This window comes from Zeus faber (assembly GCF_960531495.2).
Source record: "Zeus faber genome assembly, chromosome: 7".
Classification (NCBI taxonomy): Eukaryota; Metazoa; Chordata; class Actinopteri; order Zeiformes; family Zeidae; genus Zeus; species Zeus faber.
The window spans coordinates 4,080,357-4,103,185 of record NC_137203.1 but is presented as its reverse complement, the minus strand read 5'-3'; the positions used below and the strand labels follow the sequence as shown (position 1 = coordinate 4,103,185).

Genomic DNA, 22,829 nt, shown 5'->3' with positions numbered 1-22,829 from the left:
GTTCTGATTCTGTTTCTGATTCTGTTTCTGTTTCTGTTTCTGATTCTGTTTCTGTTTCTGATTCTGTTTCTGGTTGTGATTCTGTTTCTGGTTGTGGTTCTGATTCTGTTTCTGATTCTGTTTCTGTTTCTGATTCTGTTTCTGGTTGTGGTTCTGATTCTGTTTCTGATTCTGTTTCTGGTTCTGATTCTGTTTCTGGTTGTGGTTCTGATTATGTTTCTGATTCTGTTTCTGGTTCTGATTCTGTTTCTGGTTGTGGTTCTGATTCTGTTTCTGATTCTGTTTCTGTTTCTGATTCTGTTTCTGGTTGTGGTTCTGATTCTGTTTCTGTTTCTGTTTCTGATTCTGTTTCTGATTCCGTTTCTGATTCTGATTCTGTTTCTGATTCTGTTTCTGGTTCTGATTCTGTTTCTGGTTCTGATTCTGATTCTGTTTCTGGTTGTGATTCTGTTTCTGGTTCTGTTTCTGATTCTGTTTCTGATTCTGTTTCTGATTCTGTTTCTGGTTCTGATTCTGTTTCTGGTTCTGATTCTGATTCTGTTTCTGGTTCTCATTCTGTTTCTGGTTGTGGTTCTGATTCTGTTTCTGATTCTGTTTCTGGTTCTGATTCTGTTTCTGGTTCTCATTCTGATTCAACAAACCTGGATTTCTCCGCAGTCGCTCCATTGACTTGCCATGTAAACGCCTCAACCCGGATATGATCGGCGCATTCGAACTGCGCGTGCGCCGCTCACGCCGGAAACGCTTTTGACAGATAAACAACGGACGCCATGGCGACCGCCGGCAAACCCGCGCACTTCTGGTCTGAACGTGAGACCGTGTTCATGCTGGATCTGATGCGGGAGATGGGTATAGTGAGGTACCTGGATGGCCGCAAGAACCGCAACGGGCGCATATTCAAGAGGGTGTCCGAGAAGATGGCGGACGGAGGGTTTTCCCGGACGGTGGAGCAGGTGCGGTGTCGGTGGAAGTCGCTGAAGCAGGCGTACCTCAAAGCCAAGAACCACAGCAGCAACACGGCGGGCGGCCGCCATCCGCCCCGAAGCCCGCACTTCGACATCCTGGAGGGGATGCTGGGCCGTCGACCCCCCTCGAGCACCGCGCCCGGCGGCGTGGATGTGGGCTTCGAGAACCGCGCGGCGACGTCCATGGCCGAAGACGGCGAGTCGTCGAGTTCCGCGTCGGGTGAGCGTTTGGTTCCGCTATCGATGACAACACGGTGTGAGGTTCGCTGCTTCATGTCCAGAGGCGCAGTGTGTAGAGCAACGTGCCATGGAGCTCACCTGAGCACCAGGTCCCTGCAATAGAGGAGGCTGCAGTTTCAGGTCCACAGTCCAGGGATCCGAGGACAAGATGGAAGACACCATAAAAACTTAACCATCTATAACATTATACCTCAACTTAACCGTCTATAACCTTGTACCTCAACTTACCCATCTATAACATTATACATAAACTTAACCATCTATAACGTTATACCTCAACTTAACCATCTATAACATTATACCTCAACTTAACCATCTATAACATTATACCTCAACTTAACCATCTATAACATTATACATAAACTTAACCATCTATAACATTATACATAAACTTAACCATCTATAACATTATACATAAACTTAACCATCTATAACATTATACCTCAACTTAACCATCTATAACATTATACCTCAACTTAACCATCTATAACATTATACCTCAACTTAACCATCTATAACATTATACCTCAACTTAACCGTCTATAACCTTATACCTCAACTTAACCATCTATAACATTATACATAAACTTAACCGTCTATAACATTATACATAAACTTAACCATCTATAACATTATACCTCAACTTAACCGTCTATAACCTTGTACCTCAACTTAACCATCTATAACATTATACATAAACTTAACCATCTATAACATTATACCTCAACTTAACCGTCTATAACATTATACCTCAACTTAACCGTCTATAACATTATACATAAACTTAACCATCTATAACATTATACCTCAACTTAACCGTCTATAACATTATACCTCAACTTAACCGTCTATAACATTATACCTCAACTTAACCGTCTATAACCTTATACCTCAACTTAACCATCTATAACCTTATACCTCAACTTAACCATCTATAACATTATACCTCAACTTAACCGTCTATAACATTATACCTCAACTTAACCATCTATAACATTATACCTCAACTTAACCGTCTATAACATTATACATAAACTTAACCGTCTATAACATTATACCTCAACTTAACCGTCTATAACCTTATACCTCAACTTAACCATCTATAACATTATACATAAACTTAACCGTCTATAACATTATACCTCAACTTAACCGTCTATAACATTATACCTCAACTTAACCATCTATAACCTTATACCTCAACTTAACCATCTATAACCTTATACCTCAACTTAACCATCTATAACATTATACCTCAACTTAACCGTCTATAACATTATACCTCAACTTAACCATCTATAACATTATACCTCAACTTAACCATCTATAACATTTTACCTCAACTTAACCATCTATAACATTATACCTCAACTTAACCGTCTATAACATTATACATAAACTTAACCTTCTATAACATTATACCTCAACTTAACCATCTATAACATTATACCTCAACTTAACCATCTATAACATTTTACCTCAACTTAACCATCTATAACATTATACCTCAACTTAACCGTCTATAACATTATACATAAACTTAACCTTCTATAACATTATACCTCAACTTAACCATCTATAACATTATACCTCAACTTAACCATCTATAACATTATACCTCAACTTAACCGTCTATAACATTATACCTCAAATTAACCGTCTATAACATTATACCTCAACTTAACCGTCTATAACATTATACCTCAACTTAACCGTCTATAACATTATACCTCAACTTAACCATCTATAACATTATACCTCAACTTAACCGTCTATAACATTATACCTCAACTTAACCATCTATAACATTATACCTCAACTTAACCGCCTAACATTATTATATTATATATATTATAAAACTATAAGTCATTAGACAGTAAATAGTATTTGGGTGGAATTATAATTTGCTAGGTGACACTGTCTCAAAATCTAGGGTCCTTGTGTTGTAGAAATAGGATCCTGAAGCTGCAGCTCCAGTTACTGTTGCAGGCTTTGTATTTTCACAGGCCCACATTTTACTGGCATAGCCAAACCTTACCAGAAACCAAAAGCATCGCCAAATACAATCACTTCTCTTGTTATATCTACCACTATCAATCACTGTGTTACATTTGATCTCGCGGCCGCATCTAGACCTCCTTAGAGAAAAAAACATGTTTTAAACTTAAGTTCTGACAGAAATAACAATGGAAATGAACCCGTACTGTACGTTTGTGTTCACCTCTCCCCCTCACCAGAGAGATCTGCCATGGACCCCGACGAAGTTCTGGAAGCAATAGCAGAGCCTGAGTGGGCCAGCACTCCCATGGCTGCGGTTCCGTCGTCCCTTGCCCCGGGTCAGTATGCCTCCCTTGTACACACCTACGTTCAGCGACCAGCACAATTGAAGACGTCTTGTGATTTGGAATGCACCGATTTATCAGCCGTACATCGGTATCGGCCGATATTCACCTTGTTGACTGCCATCGGCTTATCAGCAGATAAGTTGACGTGCACCGATGGCAGTGGCCGATGTTTATCCAGTGTTCCCCACACATAGACTTTCTACTTTGGCGGGCCGCCCCATTGTTTTGACGGCCGCCAAAGTATTATTTTGAGACCCATTTTAGCATAAAAAAAAAAAAAATATCTATCATAGAGGGTATATTAACCATTATTCAAAAAGATTAAAATATTAGGGCACTGTACCACTTTTATTTATTTTTTTTTTTTAATAATTTGTCTTTTTTTTATTGGACTTTAGAAATTATTGGACCCTGCTTGTTTTCATTGGGACTTCTGCAAATCCGGGTCCTGTCAGGATTGCACCCGTCGTTGGCAAAGTGCTACTCTAACCCAAATAGTCCAAAAAGTATGACGCACTTTGCAACACAAACTACCTCAAAGGACTCTCAAACATATTTGTGATAACTCGCTGCCATGGTGCAATATGTCAGTTGTGTGTAAATGCTGATAATAAGCGATGGAAAATATCATTTCTGCATTCAATGAGTCGGGTTCCTCTTCGCCGCTCCCCTCGTCCCACTGCTCCCTGACAAGATGCTCACTGCTGCAACTAGTGATTGGAAGATACATTGCAGTCCTCCGTGAACCCCTTCCACGTCACATATTCGCATTGACCAGCTGAATCCAGTTCCACTGATAAAATTCTGAGTTGGGTACAGCCCTAGAAATAATTAATAATAATAATCGGACACAAAATAAATCCCCCATATGTTGATGGACTGACCTTCCTATTTTTATTTTATCACGCAACAAACGCTGCATGATCAAAGAACGTTTTTGCAATGTTTTGTTGTTGTTGTTTTTTTAACTGTTTAACTGATAGTGTTAATCAGTCAAAATTGTTATTGTCAGTTAACGGTTAAACGATTAATTATTAACATCCCTATTAACAACCATTGATGTTGCATTTGCAGGAACTCGGAAAACCTTGGCATCGACCAAATTGTTATTGGGGGGGCGACATCGGCCCAGAATTTCACAATCGGTGCATCTCTAGTTATAATGGCCAGAATCTGTGTTATGTGGTGGTATAAGTGATAATATGAGTGAATATGATTTATTTCAGGACCAACGAGGAGGAGTAGGACCGACTCAGCCATGGCAAGCTGGAGCACGCAGCAGCAGGTGTTCATCGAGAGGATGCAGCAGCAGCAGAACACCTGGCTGGCACAGCAGATCCAGCAGAGCCAGGAGAGGGAGGAGCGGCTGATTTCCTCCATCCTGGAGGCCAGCACCCGCAGCACCGAGCGCCTCGTCACCGCACTGCTGGAGGGCTTGAGGAATGTGCGGTCTCCAAACGGACAGGTGTCTGGTGAATGACAGCAAACCCATGCGGTGAAATGGAACCATTCAGGTGTCCGTTACTGTTACTGATCGGTATAGACATCATTAGTAGATAATGTGTGTGTGTGCGTGCGTGCTACATTATGTTGAGTTCATGTTTAAGAGATCATTCTGATGACACAGAAATGGCTCCCTTTCTTATTTATTTTATTGACTAATACGTTGAAAAAGGTTCAAAACAATGTGCACCAGCGTTGTTTCCTCTGGGTCTAATTCTGTACATGTGAGTGTGAGTGCGCTTTAACACAGAGGCTACTTTTTTTTTTTTTTTCATTAATAAAATATGCATCCAGTGCAGCCTGATGTGTTTCTCTCTCTAAATTGATTTGTATTCCTCGTCGTCTAACAGGAAGATTTGACCGCAGACCGTCCGGGCAGATGTTGTTTGCCTCAGATGGTTTTTAAATGTCACGGTCACCCCCCCCCCCCCCCCCACCTGGAACCACTCGTTCAGCCCCGAGTCTCAGGACCTGCAGCCTGCTTCTCCAAGTGCACGACAGCCAATAATGAAATATACCATTTTGTTCCCTCTCAGATCGCAACAGGTGGTCAGGTACTGCAGGGACGACCACCGTCGGGCCCCGAACCGTCAACCTTCTGATCGCCGGCACCACGTGACCAGAAGGTTCATGGTCCGTGGAGCGAGAACGACCAGGGCTGACTGCAGGTCTGCCAGCGTGATATGACTTGTCTCCCAGGAAACCGTCGTTCTGACGCCTCGTTCTCTTTAAAGCAGTGAACATGAAACCAGTAAGAAGCAGGGGTTGGGGGCGGCAGTATCCATAACTTGAGCATTTTAAATAATTGTGCATTTAAGTCAGGAATACCTCTTTAAAGAAGGTCGTGAGGATGTTCGTTCAGCGGCCTCCAGCACCGGCCCCGCCCTGTGACAGGTGCCTAAGCAGGCTTAGCGATCCTCTGTAATACTGCTGAGTGTAGTAACTGGAGACGGGCAATGGGGTTTATCTAAATCCACGGATAGCTGACGACAGTCTCGTATTAACACGTTGAATGGGGATCTAATTTGAGCGCGAACTTTGACCTGAGGCGCCGTTTGACATGGCGGCGGCACCTTTTACAAATGGTGGCCAGAAATATCACCGTTTTTCGTGAGCTCTGGATTACAGAGAAGCCTCGTGGCTGGAACTGCACCACTTTACCGAAACCCTTTTGGCAATTTTAATCGATCAAATTTTGATCAAGTGTAAAGAATAAAGTATTTTTTCAGGACAAAATATTTTGAATTCTGGCAAGACCTTGTATTTGGTTTGGGTAACAGGTTCACTGTGGTAAAACCCCTGTCACGCTAACAATTGAAAATGCTTTGGGATTTTGATCATTTGCCTGGAATCCTTTTATGTGTGTCACACTCCCTTCCCCCACAGCTGTACCTCTCAGCCATGACATCCAGGACTTGTTTCAATGCTCTTTTCTCTGCGTCTTGGTTTCACACTGTTGGACGTCGTAGAGAGGAGGGAGACGTATTATCATGGCTCCACTCAAAACAGGTGATCCTTCGTTTCTTCCAGCGGTGAAGGTCATCAACAAGTGAGGTGAGTTGAGCAAAGTTGGCTTTAAAAAAAAAAAATGGTATACATTTTTAAAAGCTCTTGTAGATCAGCTGGAATTTAGAATCCAGGAGAATAAAATGTGAAACCAGCATTGGGTCTGAATACTTTATCACGTATAACACATCTCTGAATGTACCATACAAGCCCAATCCTTTCACGAGGCTTCCACCCCACGGTTCTTTTTTTTTTTGCACGTGAGGTCCTGAGGTGACCACTGGGCCCACAGCTTCTCAGTTTGCTGTAATATAATATTCTCACTGAAGATGAGTCCTCACAAATGACAGAGGAAAACGACAATGCACATAAACCGAGGCTAGGAATACTGACGCCTCGTTCACGCCGCAAGACGAGCTGTGAATTAAATAAAAGTCATCCCGTACAAGCGCAGTCAGAGCGAGGCGGTGTTTCACTTTCGTGTGCACAGCTGCTGGACTGATTTAGCTTTTCTGTGGTTTTGGAAGTAGCAGACAGGAAACGGTTAACATCTCACCACGTCCTCCAGGGAGGCAGGGGAGGATTACGCCGATGCTGTTGTGGTCGTACGCAGTGCACCGCAAGAGAACAAAATGGAGGTCAGATCGAAAGTAGCACGGTCTTCCGTCGGATCAATTGCTTTTGGCGTTCAGGTTTTTAACAGGCGAGCGGTTATATTTACTCTGATGCTGCGAAATGTCTACAGCCAACATTTACATGTATTTGGAATGCAAAATTTAAAAAAAAATGCAAAACAAAGCCAATCAACCGAGATGAGACAAGACAGAGACAGGGTGTCAGCCACTGGATCGGAGACCTGTTCCAAGGCCTTGATCTAATCAGCCTGGATTGTGGTGTGGAGTCTGAGTGTTTTCAAAGGTGGGACCTTCCATTCACCGAATGGGTTCAGGGTCGGGGGTAGAACAGACCAGAATAAAGACTGCAGTGTGCGACCGGGCGAGCTGTGTTTGCTTGTTGACCTTCGCTGGTTCCCAGGCCGAAGGAGAACAATACCAACACTGACATCATTGAGAGGAGACGGTCACAGCGGCTTCTCAGGTTCCTCCCTGCCCGCTTCCCAGGAAACCACAGTACGGTTTCCCAGAAGACTGTGTGCACCCACCAGAGAGATAGTAAATATAAATGTTGCTTCTAAATTCCGCAGTTATCTGACTGAACCTTGACCCTTCGTGGTTAACTATTAGTCAGGTTGTAGTACAGTGTCACAGCAAAAAGGTCTGATTAATGCCTGGAGGCAATCCTTACACTAGAAATATCTAAGAGGCATGTGGAGTCAGATTAATTTGCCATGATGTCCAAATATAGAAATATTCTATGAAAGAGATCAATTAAGTACTTTGTAGAACATTTGGCCCTTGTCATGCAGTGTTCTGGGGAACAACATTTAGAGGCTGAACTTATGTACCCTACGTCCTTGGAAGGAGGATTTCTAGTCTTGAACCGTGTTGTGTAAGCGATTTCAGTCAAGATAAGCTAACGGCTTAAAGAATTCGGAACAATCAAGACCTGTAAAAAGAAATTCATGAATTATAGTCTAATCAAAAAAAAAAGTCTTGAATGTAAGTTTAATTTAAAATCATGTTTAATACGACATTATATAATCAGAACCCAGAATCACGATTATGGGCCACCCCTTGCGGCTGATTTTTAGAGCCTTAGTGTGTAATCAGTTTCATGACATTTGGCAAATAACCTCTTGAACTTTTTAATCCAATAAAACATGTCATGTGCAACTACTGCAGTAAGTGAAAACAAGGAGACAAAATGCAATGCAAATTTTTTTTAATGCAGTAGAATAGACTACATGGAGAGCGTCAAAATTAAAGAATGCATTTATACATGCGAAAAGGCTAACGTACAAAGACTCTGAAAAGATACACAAATAAATAAACTTTGTATTTAAATGATCAGTCCCCGTTCACCTATAGATAACATTTACAGAAATACTGGATTTTCACCCACATTTTGTCCTGAAAGAGTGAGTGTTAAGATTTTGAAGCAATCTTAAACTACAATCGCATTCAGCAATGCTACAATTTAGCCGTCCAGAACTCCAAGACAATGGGGCATCGCCAATGGTACAGACCTGCTGTAGTAAGAAAGGAGATTACGTGCCAATTTGTTTTAATATATCTTAACGTTGGGGCTTGTGAATCATACAAGCTTTTAGTGCCGCTCAGTTATTTTTCACTACTAAAACAGCGCTGTTATCTACAGGCCAACAAGCTAAAGGCGATGGTTCAGACGCTGATAAGTTGGGGGAACAGTTCATTGGCGAACACGTCGTCCCAGGAGCTCTCGGAGCACAAGGGCGAGGACATGTCGCTGAAGGGGGACGGGGACCGCTCGCATCCAGAGTCGCTGTAGGCTTCCGCCAGGTACGCTTCCTTATCCAGGCCGTCAAGGGCCACGGCGGAGGACGCCACTGAGAGGAAGTCATCCGCCCGGTGACCACGGTCGCAGGCGAGGATGACCACCTCCTCCGGCTCGTCTTTGACGTAGACCACCTCGCCCTCCATGACGGCGAGGCCCGCCGCCTCGGCCTCCTCCTCGGCCTTCACCTCCGTGTTGTCGCTCTCCATGTCGTCGCCGCGCCCGTCGCACGCCACCGCCACGGGCTTTGTGTAAATGTGGTCGAAGTGGATCAGTTCATTAAGGGCCTCCAGCTTGGCTGGTGCGGGCCCCAGAGCTGCAGGTGGGGCGGCAGGTAGTGCGTCCCCCCCTCCGACCAGCAGCACCTGTGACTCCTTGTGCTCCTGTTCACATGACTTGAGGAACAGCTCCGGGTCAAGGATGTCCAGAATGCCCAGGAGCAGATCAGACTGGGGGAGAGACCGTGTGAGGGATTAGTCCACCAACCCGTGAGCACCCAGCCCCCGACCTCTGAGAACCAGAGTCTTTAACCCATTAGTGTCTTTATGGAGCTTTGACAATTAGATCAGTGCATCATGTGGCTTTTCAAGCCGACTGGAACAAATACCCTCCCATACTAACATGACTGTAGTAGCAAGTATTTCGACCAACACCTTGACTTTAATACTGCTACGCAAATGACATCTGTAAACAATTTTCTGGAATAAAATTGGTTTAAATAGTGTGTCCAATACTAGTTAAGTAGACTGCATCTCATTCTCTAAACATGAAATAATGTCGAATTAATAATTCTGCTGGGGACCCCAGAACCCCTTTAAGGACTCCTGGGGGGGCCCCAGGACTCTACTGCTTTAAATACAGCACATTAGTTTTATAGGTCAGACATGGTTCTAATGTAAAATCAACAAATTCACTTTTACAAGCGTTTCATTTGTCTCTGCTGAAAAGAGGTAATGACAGTTCAGTCAACACCTCCGTAGTTACATAGGTAAATTTGACGGTTGCCAGGAGACATCGTTTGTCACCATTATAACAGAGTCAACGCGGCGTCGTTACAACCTGTATGACGGGAGAACACGCACCTCATTGTCTGTAGCGTCAGGACCATCTGTATCCATTGGGAAGTCTTCAGATTTAGGAACGGCTGGGCCTGCACCTGCTGCGGAGGCACACGTAGCCTGAGTGCTGCGGACTCAGAAGACCCGATCCCCAAACCTGCATCGTCCCCGCCGGACACCACCACCTGGGAATGGGCAGAGGAAGGAGCGCGCGTTACGCCACATTGCAATCCAACATGGCCGCCGTGAACCAACCCCCCCCCTCCCCCCCCACACACGCCGAGACCAGACCCGACCCCGCGCACCTTGTCTTTGGACTCCAGCGTGTCCAAGCCAAGTCTCTGCCTCAGCTCCTGATTCTCCGTCAGGAGGCCGCTCGTCTTTCCCCTCAACAGGCTGTTTTCGATGTGGAGCTTCTGGTTCTGGACGAGGGTGAGGACAGCGTCTTACTCCACTCACCGACAACATGCATATAAACGTAGGGAGGGGGGGGGTAATTTACCTCCAGCTCCAACTCCAGAACTTGTTGTTCCAGCTCTCCCATTTTGGCCTTTTTTCTGTCTCTGGCCGTCTGCGCCGCCACTCTGTTCTTGAGTTTCCTGTTTGAGGGGCGAGGGTTCGGAGGTGGAAAAAAAAAAGAACTAGTACTGAAACATTCTTTCCGTGATGCTGACTAAGCCACGACGAGACAGAGTTGTTGGCATTGCACAACCACGGCCATATTCCTGCCACGCAAGCAAACCAGGATATCAGTGTCCTGCTCGTCCGGTGCAGGAACCGGGCGGGACGGGGCCCAGAGTCCGAACTACACCCGATCGACGGAGATCTAATGTGGGTTCTGTGTGTTTGCAATGTTTAGTAACATATGTTCGGGTTTATGGCTGCGCAATACAGAGTAGAAAAGAAAAACAAATCAGCAAAAAATATATATTATTTATATCTATATATACACACACAAAAACGAAAAAGTACACGGGCATTTCAGATTTATAGATAATACAAATATGGGCGTGTACTGTTACTGTATGCGATAGGGTTTTAAATTAAGTTTAAATATAAATTCACCTTAAAATGTTAAGATGGCTTTGCTAAATAAGAACGGGGACGTTTCCACACGTTATTTTTTAGTTTGAGTGATTTTTATTTATTTCCATGTTTTTCTCCCTTCGCTCCACATTCCGCGTCTTTGGGCGGATCCCGATAAGCTGCGTTCTCGGCAGACTCCACGGGACAAAAAGGCCGTTTACAAAAAGGCCGGACTGACCTGCGAAGCGCTTTCTCCTCGGGGCTCAGGTGTGTGAGCCGCTGCCTCTTCCGGAGCGGAGGCCCCGCGGCGGCGGAGGAATCAGAGTCCGACGACGCCGCCGCGGCGGCGGCTGCGGCTGCGGCCGCGGCCGCCTGGCTGGAGCTCGACGGCAGCACGACCGAGAAGGGTCGGCCGAAGCCCCCCGCCGCGGCGCCCTGCTTCCCGGAGATCAGGAGCACCTTGTGGGCCCCCGCGCTCCCCGCTGTGACCACCACCATGTCGTATATCCTACGCGAGCTACCGCGACTGTGTGCGTCTTGGGTCGGGAGGGAACCGCTTGAAACCCGGTCGTTCCGCTGGTCCCGATCCTGCTCCGGTCCCTGTCAAGTTGCAACTGCTGGAGGGGGAGTCGCACCAGCGGAGGTTTTCTACAGTCGTGGGGATCTCCGATTGGCCGGCTCTGACCGTGACGCAACTGCGTTCTCAGTTTCGATTGGCCGTCGCGTTGACGCGGTTTGAATGTGAAGTTTCACCCTGACTGCGCATGCGTGCCTGGTTGGCGAGAGTAAACATGTGTTTGACGTCACTACACCCTCTGTTTCGTATTAGTTTTAACTTGGAATTTTCAAGTCGATTGCATGTCATACTTCCCTATTGAATGGGCATCCCCAAAGCCCGTTTTCAAAAGGAAAAACAAGGTGTGATAATGGTTTGTTATACTCAAATGACCTGGGGGCCATTGGCCTGGTTGTCTTCCTCCAGGGCGGCCATGTTTAAAGGGGACCTATGACGCAAGATCTCCAGAGCTTGTGCACATACATTTGCGGTCTGATGGGTCTATGAACAGACACACTGTGAAATAAGACAACCTGGTATGTTTTTAGTCCTAACACAAGCTGTTCAGCTTTGTGGCTCAGTGCTACTAACATTAAGACACTTTAATAATTAGAAGCGCGCCACCGGACCTGCTAGCATCGAAGCTAAGAGCTGCTCATGGGGCGTGCCCTGTGGTTGGCTGCAGAGACCAGCACAAATCTTTTATAAGAAAAGGACGATGGAAATGTAAGTATTCGCTGTGGGTTTCTTTCTGTGTGTGTGTGTGTGTGTGTGTGTGTGTGTGTGTGTGTCCGTCCACGTTAGGTTGACTGTACTGTAGGCGATCCGCTCCACGTTTCTCCAAACAAAACTAGATATATGTATTTTTTTTATGCTATTGTATTTTATTTTCCGACGTTTCCGTAATTGAATGAAATTAAAAGGCCCCCAGGCCCCGCCCCATTCTGCGGGGGGCTCCAAGCGCCACGCTGCTCCGGTCACCGCGGTGAAAGTGGGAACAAACTTTTAAATGGGGCCTTGTCGATCTAATATGGAACTGGATTGATTATTTCTCGCCTCATATTTCTTCAGAAACACATTTTGGGCGACTGATGAGGGGAAATTAGTGAAGGTTACGGAGTAAATACAACAGAACCTGGAACTTGTGCTCAAACCCCATTGGCTCACAGAACTCGGGGCCTCGGGAGGAGGCTCCTCCCACTGAAACAACCCCTATCAGACAGGGTGGATTGGACGCACGTGAGAATGGCTCGAATGCATAATCTGAGTGTTATTTTCAGCAAAGAAAACCCCTAAAAACATGTTTTGGGGACCTCAGGAACCATATATTAACTTGAAAAGGAGCATCATAGGTACACTTTAAGTTAAAAGGAAAACCGGCCTGTTTTTCTTGTTTTGTTTTGTTTCCTCTGCACACTAGTGAATTTCCTCAAAAACCTGTTAGAAATATCGCTCTTATGATCTATTTAATTCTGTTTTATATTTTCCAATCATGAAGTACATTTGTGTGGATAAATTTAGCATTGTGATTTCAAAAAATTACTTGCGTGCCAGATTTATCAATATATTATCTGATTTCACAGTGATAATCCTTTGGGTGACCTTAAACCTTTAATTGTTTAAGCTACAACTATATTAATTGTTATAGTAGAATTAGCATTCATATTATTTATTTATTTTGTATTTATTATTCATTTGTTTGTTTATTTGTTTATTTATTTGTATATTATTGTAAATCGTATGTATTTTCCAATGAAGATATTAGCGTTTGTCTTTCAATGTTTTATGTGTATTGAATTTCACCATTAGGGTTATGAGCTGTGACCAAACAATGTAGTTTGGTGGTTGGGATGCGCTGATGTATATGATATGATGTGTATCAGTGCATATTAATTAAAGAATCGAACAAGCTTTTCCAGTCTGTCCCCAGGTTCCCAGAAATGTTGTGTCCTGTTTCCTGTACAGGACTGCTGATCGACAGACGTTAATGAAGGAAGTACATTCTCCAAAGTGTTGTCGTGAGTAGTTGGCTGGCAGTAATGCTCCGATCAACGCCTCAAACATGTTGTTTTTACTGTCTTGATATGATGTCAGTGTATTTTCATACAGTTGAGTGGTTGTTTTGTTTCGCTAGCATAAGTTGTTTAGTACCCGCGTTCCAATTGATGAATGATCATCAATTGGAACGCGGGTACTAAACAACGAGAAGAACCTTCACAGTAAGGTTCCTGAGACACCTTTTGTGACGCTGACGTGACATTGCCGGAGCAAGCCGCCATATTTGGGGGATCCCTCGCATTGACTGTGAATTTTGGTCGGTTTTACAGAAAATGTTGCAATCATCTTGTGCAGAACCTCCACCCTTCTTTTCTCTGTCGTTTTACACTATGTATATTTTAGCTTTTCCTCTATGCAATTTAATGGAGGGGATCCTCCAAACTCCCCAAACTGCACATTCCCTGTTCTGTTATTGTCGCCAGTCTGCCTGTCACAGTAGTGTCATTTCAGGCACCCGCTCCAAGGTGGAGTCCGATTCCACCGACGCCTTTTGAGCGACGCAGGAAGTCTCTTCATCTTGCTGCTCATGTGGGTTCCCAATGAGGCCCCGTTCTCCCTGCGTTTCCTGCGGGAAGTATTTGTCCCCAAACAGACGGGGAATCAGCATTTTGCCGCCGCTTGAAGCCGTCTGGCTTTTTACGGGAGGCGGTTGTACCCGGTGCTCTGTCACCTCGGCATTACTTACTACAGGAGCCACGCAAACACAGGCCTTGTTTGCTCAGCTTTACCCGCAGAACAGAGTCAACATCTGAGGAAGCCAGAACAGGAGAGCGGGTTTTTTTTGGGGTGGGGGTCGACGATGTGAGTTTACAAAATCTGCGGGTGAAAGAAACAGGATAAAATACAAGATGTGCTTTAGTTTCTTTTTGGAGAGGCACTAAATCGGTCACGCTAGGGCTGGGCCATATTGAAAAAGTATCAATAACATTTTTGGTGGAATACCTCGACAGTTTGACGATGTTTCTGTGCTTTCATAAGATATTTAAACAGGCGAGGTGTCTGAGACAACAACCGTTCTTGATGTCGATATTATCATTTTAATTTAAATGTGCACTGCTTTACTGTCATGCAGATTTTAAGACAACATTCAACTATATTTCAGTATTATAATACAATATTATTATGACCAAAATCTCAAGGGATTTCTTCTCATCACAATATGAATATTCTTTGGAAGGTTTGTAGACAAAGTTTACAGATACAGAAACAGATAGTCAGGAAGTCGTGAGAGAGTCGGGAAAATTACTCTTTTCTGCACTAAAATGAGCCTTGAGATGTGAACGAAGCACTTTATCATAAAACCGGTTTCATGACCGTTAAGCTTGTTTCATCCGCTGAAGAGCAGCGTGACACGCTTTTACACTTTCTGCCACAAGGTTGAAAAGGTTTTATTTTAGCCCTGGCTGGCGGGGGGGGGGTTCCCCCTGTGACGGATACGTCCTCCTATATCCGTCTGAACTCACCGGCGCGGACGGGCGGGTTTAAACGAAACGCGAGAGCGGTGCGATCGGACCTCCTCTCGTCGCCGCCGCGCGACGCCCGTTCTCCTTCTCTTTTTTCTGCGCGTGTGCAAATGTTGAGTCGGTCGTCGGCGTCGGCCGAGGGAAGTGGGAAGCCGCGGCAGTTATATTCAAATGCTGATTCTTGTTCTGCAAATAGTGAAGATAGGAGGCCACACACTGCACAGGCACTCGTGGCTCCTCCGGCGCGGAGGCCTCTGGTTTCACAGGCGCGCTCCGCCAGCTCTCAGGCCGCCAGGTGCGGAAAACACCCGAGCGTTGTGAATATTTATGTCTGGCTGCCGCCGCCTCAGGACGCTGGAGTGATGGAGCAGTGTCAAGGAAACATTACCTTCTCCCAGAGGGGAGCAAAAAAAAGCACTTTCCCTTTATAAAGAGATAACGCAGGCCTTATTGAAATCTTGGCTCCCATCATTTATAACTGTTGATTGCACCGCCTCAAACACATACACACACACACACACACACACTGAGCTAAGTATTTCCATATGCATTTCGATAACTTTCATACATCCATAGTCCTAACTTTATCTTCCTGGTTGAAACACATAAAGGAGGCTCCACGCTGGAGAACCAAGTGGCAGATTCTTCACACGATGGGAACTTAAACAGATAGAAGCCATGGAGTCTGAGGACGTTCAGCGCAGTGTGGGCTCCTGATCCCTGGTTCCACTCCCTGGATCCTGTTCATTTGCCGTGGAACAGGCCACGGAGAAGCACTGTCTGCTCCACTGCATCTACGTCTGACCGCCCAAGACCCCACCTTAACCAGTACTCAAACACAAGCACACACACACACACACACACACACACACACACATCTGGACCCTCCCTTGAGCCTGAGATTGAAGCCTGTGATTAGGGGGGCTTGATCACAGACAGCGCGGAGGACAGATTTCAGGGCGCAAAACCCCAGACACTTATTTCTTCCAGATGGAGACGCAGATGTGATGCAACGCACAGCCCAACGTCCTGCAGTCGTCCATGTTGCACCGTATGGAATCTAGAATCTGAGACCGTTGGTGCCGAGAGGTTCTTCAGTTTTCACTGTGGTTATTATGTCAAAGCCTAGATCAGAAAGTTGAATGAATGACTTACGTTTTATAAGATTTAGGTTATACAGCTGACTAGATTTAGATGTATTGTGGGTCAGGGTCGTACCACGTCCTCCTAGAGCATCTTTCTTTCACAATGAAAACGGTTCAACCATATGTTCACATCGTGTGAATACGAATGGATTTTGTTGTTGTGAGCCTCAGCCCTTTGGCCGCAGAACCATGTCAGTCATTTCCAGCGGCCGCGCTTCTCTGGGACCTCACAGCGGTTTTTACGACCAGACTCAAACAGGATGCACTAAACCAATGGCTCTAAACGGTTCTCACATCAAGGGCTTCCATTTCATATGCATCGGGCCACGGACCATATTCAGTAAGGTTTCATCTCCCGGACCCCAATCTGAGAATATTTCTATTGGATTGATTTAGTCCTAACCTCCACACCGCTCTATACAATCCTTACAGGGAAAACTGTCCTTATTGTACATTATGGTGCCAATGTTAAATAATGTTGAAGTTTAACTATTAGTCGTTTTGCTGGGGACCCCCTGGAACCTCTCGAAGGACCCTCCTTTGAGAACCACTGAGCTGGACGACCTATGTATCCACTGCAGTACTCTCATCATTTAATTCTCAATTGTTATTCTTAATGACTCTTGAAATGCATCCAAACGTGGCCCTTCTCCCTTCTGGGGAAGGGGCTTCTCCAGCGTTGTTGTTTGTTGGAAAGGCCTGGTGGCCGGACAGCCCTGCAGGGTAAACAACAGTGTGTGTGTGCACACCGGGGCGGTACGGGTGTGGCCCTGGTATTATTGGGCGGCGCCTGGCTGAACAATAGAAGGTGAGGAGGGGGTCACGCCCAGGGACAGGAGCCAGCTGCAGGGAGCCACACAGTCACACCTCCCCGCCTCTGACCTTCCATCGAGGTGTTTGCTCGACCTGCGGTGTTCCCACACCTCCCTCTCTTTATCTCTCTCTCCTCCCCCGTCGCTCGCTGTCCCTCGTCCACTTTACGGCCACTGTAACCGCGTTGTTTCTGTTCGTCTTTCACACACCGTCGCTTCTCTTTCTGTCCCGTCTCTCATCTGTGTCCACATTTTACTTTCTATGCTTTTTATATATGTTCCCTTTCCGGTTTGTCAAGTGTCTTTTTTTTTTTGTTGTTTTTCCAATGTCGTCATAGATGTTTAACATCAAGCCTCCACTTTAAATGGATACACATATGCATACACATTCCGTGAAACTATAGACAACACCCTCCACAGCAGCAGTTCTTCATGCATAGATGCACTGTTTCCCCACAGTGCGCGTGGCGTCGCCCGGCCTCGTGGAGACTTCTTCCCCCGTCGAGCCACATTTCAAACAGTGACTTTTAACATCCATCGCCCAGTTTCCGCACAGAGCGACGTTTCTGTGGCAGCGAGAGACGTCGCCGGGGAGACACAATCAGGCCAATGACAGATCTTGCTGCACAAACTGACCTAAATCCGCCCGTTGGAACAGTGGTTGTTGTCGGTGCCGGCCATAATTGTCTTAGAGTCCCCACGAGCACTTTGTCAGCCCAGATAAACCAGCTTTGTTTGAACGCGGCTGACGCAGCCTTTTATTTGTTTGCCGGGTCACATTATATTTCACTCTGCAGTCACCGCACTGTCTGCCTCCAAAAACAACAACAGCACTGTTTCCCAACAACAACACTATAATATTACAGATACATGAGGAAGAGATCCCCAAAGCACCCCATAATAACCTACGGATGCTGTCATGGTTGTTAAGACAAATACATGTGAGACATTTCATTCGTCCCCATGTTTACGAATTGATTATATTTACGTTGATACGATGACGATTAGGGAATAGATGAAGGAATCCACAATGATCTGTTGTTCCTCCAGAAGGCTGTGTCTACCCTAATCTACGCTACCCTACTCTACTGTACAACACTCTACTCTACTCTACCACTACCCTACTCTACTCTACTCTACTCTACCTCTACTGTACTCTACTCAACTCTATAGGGAATTGATGAGGGAATCCTTGACAAAATATACAACATGATTTATGTCAACCAATATAAAGGCTTTTTTCCATTGTTTGAAGTTTGTCTCCGAGGTGTCAATATGTGACGATCATCAGACCATGAAGCATGTTTGCTTTGTGTATCTTAATGTACATTTGATGTTAATTGCAGAGCAGTAAATCCACTATGTTGGTAGTACTGTATTGACTGGCTTCACACAGTGGTCACTTTGCATCACAGTACATATAGGCACACATGGCTCTCTTATACAGTGCAGCATATATACATTTAACTAATACAGTTTTATTATCTCCAAGAACATATGTATCTTTCTGCGAATGTGCATTTAGCATAAGGTCCTTGTAGTCACCGGATATGACTAGATCACTGCAAGCAGATGGCATTTTGACAGATCATGTCTGCTGTGATGCAACATTTATCTGATGCAACACTCAGGCAACAAACCAGCCTCAGAATGTTGAAAGCGCTGTATCTTGCCAGGCATCATGACCTCCATCTTACTGCATGTCATCACTGTCACTCCCCTTCCTCTTTTGCTGTGTGTGTTCTGCAGAGTTATGAGACATATTTATTTATTTAGCGATGACAACGACATAACAAAGACATGAACTACTTTATTTCCTCTTGGTCTCTGTGTGACGTGTGTCTCTTTCGCCCTCTGCTGTGACAAGCACCTCATTACAGTGTTTGTGGCGTCATATCTTGTGCCCCTTAGTGTTGCAAGTAAGTTAATGCAATAATAATCATCCTCGTAATAATCATAACCTGGACATACTTTATATGCCTATAGTACACTGCCGTGTGTCATTTTATTTAACTTAAACTTTAAAAAAAGACTCACATCATTGATTGAGTAACATACATATGTAGAATATTATTATTTTATGCTTTTTATTTTATTCTTTTGAATCTTTGACTGTATATCAACTCATAAAACAAAAAAAATAAAATACGAAATATATGCAATAATAATTCTTCTGCGGAACCATTGCAATTCCTTTGAGGACCCCTAGGGGCCACGGTCCATGGTTTGGGAACCCTTGTAGTAATTCATCAGACATTCTTTTGGCTATGGCATTCATCATTCATCATGCGATGGCTTTGGGTGTATTTTGAATTTGTCCCTAAAGTAAGCTTTAGGCACATTCTACACACCACCAGTGTAGTGAATAGAATTCAACTAAATATGAGGCTTTTGGATTGTTTGGTTTAATTGTGCGTATAAAAGCTTTTTTGGTCAGACTTGAGGCACAAAATGCCTCTCAAGGGGATAAAATAAAGGACTACAAGTAATTTAAGTTCATCGTACGATGCCATGTGGATAAAGTGAGCAACGTCAAGCGTCAAAATCAAATACATTGAGCCTATATTTTGGATGATTGTATGTTTACTCTGGATTTAGTCTCGTCCTCGAGAAAGTATAAAAGGCATTTAAATGTTACGTTAAAACACTGGTTCCAAAGACCAGATTCCTTTGGGTTTTTAAAGTATGTTTGGAATAATATCTAGATACAGTATTTGTACAGTATTACGTTACCCTATGAGGCTTGACAATGGCCTTGAGGCCTTAAAGGTGCAGTGTGTAGAATTTACGGAACGGACTTGGCGAAATGGATTAGAATATTCATAATTCTGTTTTAATGAGTGTATAATCCCATGAAAATGAGAATCGTGTTTTTGTTAGAATGAGACCTTTTCATCTACATAGGGAGCGGGTACGCTTCCACGGAGGCCGCCATGTTGCAGCGCCATGTTTCTTCTACCGTAGCCCAGAAGGGACAAACCAAACACCGGCTCTTTCGCGTTTTTTCACGAGTTTCACGTCCGCCATCTCTTCCACGGAGGCCGCCATGTTGGACCGCCATGGGGAGGGGCGTTCTGTCCGTTGTGATCTGCAACCTCACCGCTAGATAATAATTATAGCTTTATTTATATAGCACCTTTAAAGTTTACAAAATGCTTTGACAAGGTGGAGCCCGGCTGATGACACTCAATTCTGCACACTGCACCCTTAAGACTGTGTATGATTAATACATTCGGAATATTAAAACAATATTCTCTTGCACAGCCACTGTGTTCAAGCAGATCTGCACGGAGGAGTTGGCGTGTCCATGTGAAGTGTTTGGTCGTTTCAGCTGAAGATGGGGCGTCCTGGTGAGACATTGAGGGTTGCATGACATCATAAACCAATATATTAAGTGTATTACGTCTTTGTTATTTTTTCATTTAGGGTCACATCTCTCAGGAGACTTAATACTTTTCCGAGGCATATACAGTATATACATACAGTATATTTGGACACTAACAATTTGTCTTGTGGCATTTCTCTCTTCTCTAAATAGGCCAAAATCATGATTTCATCACATCGCGCTTCATGTGAAGGTCTGATTCTCAAGGAAAATAACTTTTCTTTCCACGGTTTAAACTGGGGTCTGTTTGATGTCTTCTTCTTCCAGCAGATCAAACGGCAGCATCACCGCCACAAATACATCACGTTTGTCTGAGCATGAGTCTTTGAGGAGCTGGGTTTTCGTGTCTGTGTGTCTATGAGTGTGTGTGTGTGTGTGTGTGTGTGTGTGTGTGTGTGTGTGTGTGTGTGTGTGTGTGTGTGTGTGTGTGTGTGTGTGTGTGTGTGTGTGTGTGTGTGTGTGTGTGTGTGTGTGTGTGTGGGCATCTGTGTCTACAATAGTATATTTCCGTAGATGCTTTCTGAGAGGGCTAACGTCTTTGCTGTCAATGTTAAAAACCCTAATTTACGACACCTTCCATTCCGCCTGTGATCGCTGTCGTGTGGTATTTTTTATAAATCCTGCGTCAAGCTTATGATGCTGTTACTGATGTATTTGTCTGTCACTGTTGTCAAACCACTGCATGACTTGATTTAGAGTGACAAAAATGAAAATGCTGAAAACACAACAACATTGGCACTGGTTTCCTCAGCAAAACCTTCCAATGACATCATCACATCTTGTTTTTTCACACGAGGAAACGCTAAACAACTTGTCGGAATGCTCGGTAACGTTTCATTCCGCGACTCGTTTTTGGCTGTGTGTTTAACAGCTTTGCATCTGATTGAAGAAATTGACAATAACATAAATTACAGAGGACAATAGATATTTGTTTTACTTGATGTCAGAACAGCAGACAGGGGAACACAGCGCTCTGATGCGCTGAGGAGGTCTACGCCATCACCTTTCAATGACCACATGTACCACTGTAAAGCCAGTAGGGAGAAATCAGACATCTCAGACCTGGCAGTGCCAGCTCCTGTCCCAGACGGGTTTCCCAGCCCAGTCGAACAGTCCGCCTCACCCCTCCACCCTCCACCCACCCAGGCCACCACAGGGTGGCACATGTGGCATATAGGCCTACAGTGTTAGGCTACGTCAGCTCCAGTCTGAGACCAGACAGAAGTGGCTTGTTGATTTATGCTCCAGCTTTTGATGTCGAAACCCAACGTTTGGGACTTTGCGGAGTGGCTGACATGTCATTCCTGCTCTGACGCACTGCGTCTGAAAGCAATACAGGGAAAAGAAAACACTGTATAATGTGAGGCTTGGGATTATGGTGGGCTGTTCTCACCACTGGGAAGGGGGGAGTGGGAGTGACGGGGAGTCGTGAAGAGTCACAATTTTACTTTAGCAGAGGTACAAGTACCCTGACACTAAAGTTCTGCAGATGATGCTCATGCAGATCCTGATTATAATTAAGAATAAAATAGTGTGGTGGTTCTGCCTGCTACACTCCACCCGAGCGGTGTTTTCAGGGCCCCTGCGTTACAGAGACAAGGCAGTGATGTCACAAACACACCAGTTTATTGGGGAGAGTGGCAAGCTGTAACAAGCCAGGAGCAGGTGGTCACATGTCATGACAGAGGTTCTCCACCTATGTGTGTGTGGGGATGAGTATTTTACCTGTTGCTCGTGGATTGTTCTGATGAGCAACAGGCGTACAGTCACCCTGACCCCGGGCCCAATTACCAAGACCCAAGATGGGTGTGGCTGCTTAAACCACACCATCCCCACACCACAAATAGTATAGTTGGTGTCATAGTCATTTACAAGGATATGGACCTAATGAATCCTTGATTATGAATCTTAAATAAGCAGTTTGATAGAACTAAAGTACCACCTTCTAAAGTGTTAGGAATGCACAAACATGATATTTGCATTGAAATGTAATGGAGTAAAAGTCTCCTGAATACACTGCAGTACGTATAGTATTTAACAACTTGTACTTTGTTACTTTCCACCATTTCTGGAAGGAAAGAGGGTGGAGAAAAGGATGAAGAAGAAACAATAATAGACAGAAAGGCAAGATCAAAGACTTAACAGTCGGATTTCTGGGAAGAGTAAGAATGTGAATGGTTTCAATCTGTATTTTGGGGAATTGCATCAAAAACAGTCTCTCTCTCTGTCTCTCTCTCTCTCGCTCGCTCCCTCTTTCTGTCTCTATCTCTCTCTCGCTCGCTCGCTCGCTCGCTCGCTCCCTCTCAGGAACATGCATGTCGGATCTCTAGCTCC

General features: G+C 44.7%; 2 protein-coding genes across 2 annotated transcripts; one reads left to right on the top strand and one right to left on the bottom strand.

Moving 5' to 3' along the window:
* The first annotated feature begins 765 nt into the window (after positions 1–765).
* Positions 766–5,333, top strand: LOC307232504 (uncharacterized protein). Its single transcript, XM_080003537.1, has 3 exons — positions 766–1,185; positions 3,443–3,541; positions 4,777–5,333. Exons 1-3 carry the CDS (start codon positions 771–773, stop codon positions 5,028–5,030), a joined length of 768 nt encoding a protein of 255 aa, XP_079859663.1. The 5' UTR covers positions 766–770; the 3' UTR covers positions 5,031–5,333.
* A 3,051-nt stretch (positions 5,334–8,384) lies between these two features.
* On the bottom strand, positions 8,385–11,679 carry xbp1 (X-box binding protein 1). The gene is given in 6 exon segments (XM_080003944.1): positions 8,385–9,307; positions 9,310–9,441; positions 10,075–10,235; positions 10,356–10,472; positions 10,553–10,649; positions 11,315–11,679. Coding segments are annotated over 6 exon segments (1,215 nt in total). The 5' UTR covers positions 11,575–11,679; the 3' UTR covers positions 8,385–8,859.
* Between the last annotated feature and the right edge of the window lie 11,150 nt (positions 11,680–22,829).

Coding starts and splice junctions, on each gene's coding strand:
- LOC307232504 (XM_080003537.1), top strand. CDS start 771: ATGGCGACCGCCGGCAAACCCGCGCACTTCTGGTCTGAACGTGAGACC. Junction 1,186..3,442: donor GTCGTCGAGTTCCGCGTCGG/GTGAGCGTTTGG, acceptor CCCCCTCACCAG/AGAGATCTGCCATGGACCCC. Junction 3,542..4,776: donor TCCGTCGTCCCTTGCCCCGG/GTCAGTATGCCT, acceptor GATTTATTTCAG/GACCAACGAGGAGGAGTAGG.